Source organism: Pterocles gutturalis, unplaced genomic scaffold (assembly GCF_000699245.1).
Source record: "Pterocles gutturalis isolate BGI_N339 unplaced genomic scaffold, ASM69924v1 scaffold11472, whole genome shotgun sequence".
NCBI classification, from domain to species: Eukaryota; Metazoa; Chordata; class Aves; order Pterocliformes; family Pteroclidae; genus Pterocles; species Pterocles gutturalis.
This window is the reverse complement of record NW_010112918.1, coordinates 40,817-48,541: the sequence shown is the minus strand read 5'-3', so window position 1 is coordinate 48,541 and position 7,725 is coordinate 40,817. Positions and strand designations below refer to the sequence as shown.

General features: G+C 38.6%; 1 protein-coding gene across 1 annotated transcript in view; it reads left to right on the top strand.

Moving 5' to 3' along the window:
- Positions 1-6,567, top strand: part of LOC104462343 (transcription factor SOX-6-like) — a gene marked incomplete at both ends in the record, with an annotated part of 88,972 nt that extends 82,405 nt beyond the window's left edge. Inside the window, 2 exons of the mRNA XM_010074253.1 lie at positions 2,871-3,043; positions 6,495-6,567. Coding sequence (XP_010072555.1) covers positions 2,871-3,043; positions 6,495-6,567 — 246 coding nt within the window. The remainder of the gene's footprint in view (positions 1-2,870; positions 3,044-6,494) is intronic.
- Between the last annotated feature and the right edge of the window lie 1,158 nt (positions 6,568-7,725).

Below are 7,725 nucleotides of genomic sequence, written 5' to 3'. Positions count from 1 at the left end.
CATCTAAAAATTAATTATCCCCCCCCCCCCCCCCCCGCCTTCATACAACAACATTCTGCATCTTATGCTTTTTGTTGTTTCAAGCAGTGTTCAGTGAGGTGCAGCTTCATGGAGGTCTCGTTATTTTCCAGGAGCACAGTGTACATTTTGTGGTCATCAGTTCTATTCTGTTGTTGAATTACATAGCACAGTACAAATTAAAGAGTAGAGAATTGAATGGGGTCATTCATGTCAGATGTGTTTCTCAGGCGGCGGGGAACAATTACTATGAATTCCTGAATAAGAATAGTTACTTCTGCCTGCTATTGTATAAAATTCAGAAAAAAATAAAATTACCTTATAAATTTGCTATGACTATATCAAGTGGCTCTAACTGATCATAACAAAACAATCAAATTTTGTAGCCTTAGCAGGTACTCCTTATGGTACCTTTCTACTCATATTATGAAGCAAGTGCAAAGTATACAGAATAATATGGAAATGGAGCAGGAGATTAATATCTGCTCTGGGTGTGTAAAATATTTTATGACTGTAAGATCAGGGGCCTGTATTACAATGCCAAAGCTGCTTGACAGATGTGAAAGTCTCAAGCTGTGGTTTCCCAGGTGGCAGTGCATGGCAGCAAGTATCATTTGAGGCAGCATGTTGCTTCCCATTGGCTTTCTAAAATAGGTGGAGTGGCTGATCTCTTCTAGTCACGATGGGCAAGGGAGTTTTTCTTTGGAAGAACAGTCTTTTATCTGTGAAAAGGAATTTCAGTATACAATAACATATTCAAAAGCACCTAAATAACCTTTGATCCATGGTGCAAAGTCTTAAAGACTGAATAATACATTTTAAGAGAGTTAAGGTAAGTCTATACTGAAGTTGCAGATAATTGAACTGATGTGAACAGTGTGAGCTCAGTACAAGCTAATGGATCTCGGCAAGGCAGTACCTTCAGTGCAGACGTTTTCCTGGCCGCATACCTGCCTAAGCTTACTTTCAAAAATCCTTTTTTTGTTGTTGTTTTGAAACAGCTTTTTGCACAGAACTCTCTTATTGCTTCATTCACACATATCACACCAAGGTTTTGCAGTGAGTTGGTCTGAATAGTAGAGTGTTCTTCAGCTTTAACTTCATGCATCCAGCATACTCCTTGTGACTAAAAAAATTGCTAACCATTTCTAAAACTTCTGCTACAATGGAAGTTACTAATTTTTCCTTGTCCGGAGCCCTCTGTCACATGTGTACTGAATTAAGATTTGGCATTATAGGCTACAGAAACATCAGTTTGTTGCAGACTCTTTTAAAACTGATATAGTTAATACTGGCTGAGAAATGGAACATTTTCAGTACTTTATATTGTTAAATGCAATTAAGAAATAGACAGGAAAAAAGGTACACTTAATTTCTGTGAGTTTGCTTTGTTTAGAGTGAATGACTTAAGCCATGCAGTTTCTTTTTCCGTAGAAAGCAATTGTAGACAGAGGTTTTCTTGTACGCTGCCTTTGAAAATTAAATTCTGTTTAAGAATACTATTGGTCCCACCGTAGCACAGTGTAAATAGTAGAGCATCTTGGGTTTGTCACCTGCTTGGCAGGAGTCTGTTTTGCCTTTCCTCTCTTTATGAAACCTGTCAACCTCTTTCTTCTCTTCCTTAGAAGATATCCATCTTACTCCTGGGAAGAAGGTGGAGTCATAATTTTGGTGACAGTTTCTCCATTCCCTCCCAGGTCCTGTTCCTCACATATTTTCTTCCTCTTCAAAAGTCCTGTGACTTCTTTATCACAGTCCTCTATTGTGAATGGAGGAAAGGAAGTATGCAAATACCCTCTCTTTTGTGCCACTTCTCATCTCATTGTGGCAGATTACAGACCTGACTAGTTCTTGATTTGGTTTGCTTCTTTGCTAACTCTCAGTTCTCCTGTACAACATAAAATTGCTTCATTTATCCTACTTGCAATTGTAAACCTCTTTCAGATGCTCTTCCAATATTCCTGAACTGCTGCGTTACTGTAATTGTATTACCTCTTGCAGAGCTGCAGGTCTGAGATACTCACACAAGGAAATGCCGTGTATGGCTCAAATATAGGAGCTGACATTGCTGTTTGTGACAGAGTGATATGTTCATACACAGGATAGGATATTTTTGGATTGATTGCAAAAGGACCCTGTACTCTCTACTTTGGAGACCCATGCAATTTACCCATAAATAGACCATTAAGCATCATTAGTGCAAAGAATAAATGTACCGTAGTTTCATATTAATTAAGTGCTCTCTGTAGAGTAAACTTCGAAAGTTAAATGGAAATTTTTAAGCCATTTTCTCAGGTTAGCCATTTCTCTTAGGGACAAGTAGAGCTTGTTTTTAATACGTGTTCCATAACCAAAGCTTACATTTACCCAAATGACCTACCAGATCTATGGGTATTTTAGAGAAACGATCAATAAACTATTAAACCACTTCTTACACTGAACAGCATTTTAAAATTTTTTTTAGCATTTTTACATACTTGGGGGAAAAAACTAACAAAATATATAAAGTGAAGAAAAATCATGTGTAATAAATTGTGAATGTATTTATCACCCTGTGCAGATTTAGATGAAAAAGATATAGGGATTTGTACACAGTGCATCGTTAATTACTCCTGTCAGAAAAAAAGAAATACTCTGTATCTTTTCTGCTCCAATTTTTGTTATATCTTCCACTGCTTAGAGCACAGTAAAGCTCTGTGATAGATTCTTTTGGGATTTGTTAGTAAAATATATACTCAAGCTGCCATTTGAAGTAAGTGTGTTGGTGATTCAGGCTTTTATTTTTTTTGTGAATATTGCTTGGTAACTATTGTCTGTCTCGTATTTACAGTACATCTTTCTTGCACATTTAGGTACACCAGAAAGCCTGGCAGAAAAAGAGCGACAGCTCTCTACTATGATCACCCAGCTGATCAGCTTACGGGAGCAGCTCCTAGCTGCCCATGATGAACAGAAAAAGCTGGCAGCCTCACAAATTGAAAAACAGCGGCAGCAAATGGACCTTGCTCGCCAACAGCAAGAACAGGTGAGGCTCCAAGAAAGAAACCTGTGAAAATGTTTCATGCAGAATGCTTATCGTAAACACTGTTCTGCTTGGATTTTCCTTTCATCTTTTTTGTTAAAAGAGCTTAAATGTCTTCTTTTTCCAGAAAGAGGAAATATTATAGGACTCCGAGAAAAAAAGTGTGTGTGGACATTACAATAATCTTCTTCCTAGAATAAATGGCATTTGATAGATTTCACAGTTCTTGTTTGTTGCATTGAGATGCAATTTTGGGAGTTACAAATAAACCAGACTATAACCATGATTTAACTCCCTCTCTTTTTGACAAGAAAATAATTGAAAAAAAAAAAAAAAAAGGCCTTGAGCATCCTCAAACCTTCAGATATCTTCTACAAGTAAGGTTTGATTTGTTTGTTTGTGTCGTGGGGGTTTTTTTAAAGATGCAGTTGTCCAAAGAACTGTCCTTTTCTCATCGTACAAAAGTGTAACAACAGTGGTCCCATACACTAGTCCCCAAGACGTTAGATAAGACAGATCCAAATTAATGTGTGTTTTTTAGGAATCTGACATTATTACTAGAATTATCTTTTCAGTTAAATGTATTTTGTAGGATATATACAGCAATATATGCTCTGTTGATTTTAATGAGTTGTGACGTCTGGTATTTTATGTGCTTGAGTATTTGCCCACATGTAGGAATATGGACTCATCCCCTAATGGAAAATAACATAAAGGAACACTGTAAAAAATCAGAAGTTAGAATGTCATTTAGCCATCCAGAGATGACACAGTAATTAACTATTGACACTTGTGAATAAGCTAGCACAAATTAATCTTGACACATTTGCAGACGAGTGATATCTTACAGTGAACACTTTGTAATTATATTTCAAAATGAAAATTAAATGACACTTAAAACTAGGTTGTCATGCTCAATGAAGCGAGCATGTAGCTCAACCAATAGGCAAATAAAATTCAGAATTTGAGCCACATGGTGCTTGTGTACCCTACTTTACTGTGTCAACTCTATACATCAAGACTATGCTATGGTAATTGCATTGCGGGGTGTTGGATACATTTTCTATCACAGTACTGTTCCATCTAAGAGGAACCATTGACATTAGATGCTTCATGGTATATTTCTGGTTTTCATCAGGAAATGCCTATTCAAATGGTACTATATTGTACATACAGTTACAAAAACCTGTTCACAGGCAGTCTGAACTCTGGCAGATCAGCGCCTTTGCACACGTGAGCAAAGATCCCATCCCTGCCTTGGCTGTAGCTTACCATGTTCAGCAGCAGGCAGGTCATATCTATGAAAAGATACAGGACTCAGAAGGAATGACCCATGCTTGCAGCTCCATGTGGTGTTTGAGTTCAGTATGAAATTACAAGTAATTCCTTTCTGAAGCTGAGCATCATTCTAATCTTTCTGTTACTCTTTCACGGAGACTTTAGCAGCAGGGACAACTGGGCACTAACCTGACCGAGCTCATCTGTAGTGACAAGCCCCATGCTTCTAAGATAGAATAGCACAACTGGTCTGTCACTCATTAAAACACTAACTCAAGCACTCATAAAAACCTGTTTTTAAACACTCTCTGTAGCAGTGACCATTGGAGTTGCTTTTCCAAGCACAGACCCTAGTGCTGACCACTGATCTGACAGCAGATGACCTGAGGCCCTGGGAGCCGCCCCTGGGTTACCTGGGCGTGCAGGCCCACAGCTCTTTTTGAACTACGGCCTGCTTCCTCAGTCTTCATTTACCACATTTTTATTGACTTTACGGGGAGATTCATCCATAAATATCTGAACACCGGGCTCAGGAAGGGAGTTTGATCCCTGTTACAGGTATCAGTACGGTGGGCTATGGTGGTCGCTCGATTCCTCTTCTGTGTGGAACTAGGCCTCGATCCAGCCCCGGAATCACACAGACTTCAGTTTGTCTCTTTGAGGCTGTATGCAAGACTTAAAATATGTATGACTTTTGTGTTAGTCTCCCATAAAAAAGTGAATCTTAGCTGTAGCAGTGAAAAAAATGAGAGAGCTATTTCCAAGTGACAAAGTGAGAGATTACAGGAATGACAGACTTGGTCTCTGTGTGCACAATTACAAGCTGATAATACGTAACTGCAGGTTCTTTAGGAGTTAATCTGAACAGTTTGCACTGCTTTGTGATTGCTTGTTTTCTGTCATAAAAACATTTTACTTAGCTTTCTCTGTTTATAACAGAGAGAGTAAGCATGCTCGGAAGACAGTGGGGAAGGAGACCAGGAGGTTTTTTGCCAAAACCAAAACAGTGGATTCAAGTGACAAAGCTACCTCTGTCACCAAGGTCTTGCTGTTTTATGTGGTTCCTCTGCTCTAGATAAATATTTATAGGAGGGGAAATTATTAAGAAATGAAGGCTGCTGAAGTGCTGAGGCCGGGGCTTCCAGGAAGCACAAATCTTGTCCCTGCTTCAGCCAGCTGCACAGTTCCCCTCCTGCAGCAGAGGCCCAGTTGTTCCCCCAGCTCCCTGCCGCTCCTCCTGTAGCTGCAGTCTGTGTTGCCCATTGCAGGGAGCAGCTGCGCAGTCTGAGGTGGGGCGGGGAAGATCCCATTTCCCTCTGTGCTTTCATGCTGATTTTGGGTGATTTGTGGGAATTCAGGGTGGGGGTGTGTCTGAGGCAGATTCTCCCTCATTAGTCTTAGTGGTCCCTGCCTTGAACACTTGCTTCTCTTTGTGTTAGAGAAGGGATATAGTGAATCTTTACCCTCCAGATCCTTTACTGAATCTACCAAATGAGGGTAGAAATTTCTGCATATTTCACAGGGTTGTGTTGAGGATGAGTTCCTGAGCACCAGGTACTGCTTTTACAGAGAATGGGACCCTCCTTCCTTGAGTAGTTCCAAGAACACTTTGAGATTTACAGAAGGAATGTGCTGCTCATAGTGAATGGAGTTAGAGAAGCTTGCCGTGGGAGCTTGTGCTGAATAGTGAAACATCTATAAGTACTAGCTAAGGCTCCAGTTCAGCAAAGCAGGAAAATGTGTGTTTAACCTTAAGCACCTGAGTAATCCCATTCCCATTCAGCAAAGCACTTAATTTTAAGCATGTGTTTCATTCCCATTGTAGCTAACAGTAATGCATCATAGTCAAAGATCACCACAGGCTTAAACGCTTTGTTGAATAGTGATGAGATTATTCACATGCACACAGCTAAACCCATGTTTCTGTGCTTTGCAGAGTTGAGGCCTAAGTGCTTACAATACACATTTCTTACTGGCTAACTAGATTTTAATGTTGCACTTAAGTTTAAAATGTTTATGTCACCTATACAGATACTGCTTAAATATCCTTCATCTTTTTAAAAATTAATGATGCTTAATAAAAATATAATAAAGAATAGATAATATGTTTTTCACTCAATAATACTGAAGTTTCTGTATTACTGTTTTAATTTAATGGAAATTTTATTTCTAATAGATTGCAAGACAACAGCAGCAACTTCTGCAACAGCAGCACAAAATCAATCTACTGCAGCAGCAAATTCAGGTCAGTGTGTTTTATTGCTCTCTTCTGATTATACTTAACTTCCATTTATGGAGAGGGAAGGATCTAAAATAAAGCAGCCACATGCTTTACTAGCAAACCTCAGTAAAGATGCTCTTTATGGTGGATCTTTGTGCCTTAGAAAAATATTGTCAAATATCTTTTTGGTGGAAAAAGCTTTTCTTTAATAAGCAGAGTTTTCTTCTGAGTTATAAATTATTTCTTAAATCTTGTCGTTTAATTCTGAAATCTGCAACCAGTTTGACTAGTGTGAAGTACAAGTAGAGTCTCAATCAGTGTTTTTAGAATTCCTTATGCTGCAAAGGCAAGATTGGCTTTGTAAGAAGGTTAGAAGAAGGTTTGCAGTTTCACTAACTAAAGCAAAAAGCTCTAGAATAGTATAATAGACATTGAGACAGCGCTAAGTCCCTGGGACCAGTCTGCTCATATACAAAGACCCACAGGTATATATGTCCCGTAAAACTTCGCAGTAACTGTGCCTTCCTGTGTCTGGAAGTGTTCTGGAGGTATTGAATTGTCTGTACTTGTACTCAGAACCTGGTTTAATTTTGTGCAAATATATGGGGATAGGGAGTGACATGTAGGTAGAGGCATTGTTGACATGTGACTGTATTGCCTTCTCTGCTTCCCAATTGTTTGAAATAATTTCCATGGGCCTGTTCTTTGATTTCAATATGTCAGTTTGGTGTGACAGATGATTATGCTGCCAGTCATTTCTTATAAGCTTGGACTATCAGTTTTTTTCCTTAATCAGCTGATTGCAATGTTACCAGATGCCAGAATGGAAGTTTCTCCTTCCCTTATCCCAAAGGAATGCTTATAAATGCTTTTGCAAATATTGTAATGCAGTTTCAGTTACACTTTAAGGAGTTTAATTAACATATAGAAATGTGTTGATACCTGGGATGAGAGACACAATTGAATTTTAAAGCACCATTATTGTCATTACCTGTTGGAAGACTGCGTGTTCATATTAGGTGTACATAAAAGATGGAAGAGATGAAAGAATACTGAAAGGAAAAAATACACCATCTTCTCTAAGTGTTATTTGCAAGTCTGGCTTCAGAAAACAAAGAATCGTATAAAAAAAATCGTTACTTGGTGGAAAAGCTAAGACTGAAACATAGCTGAGTTTGCTAAGGAG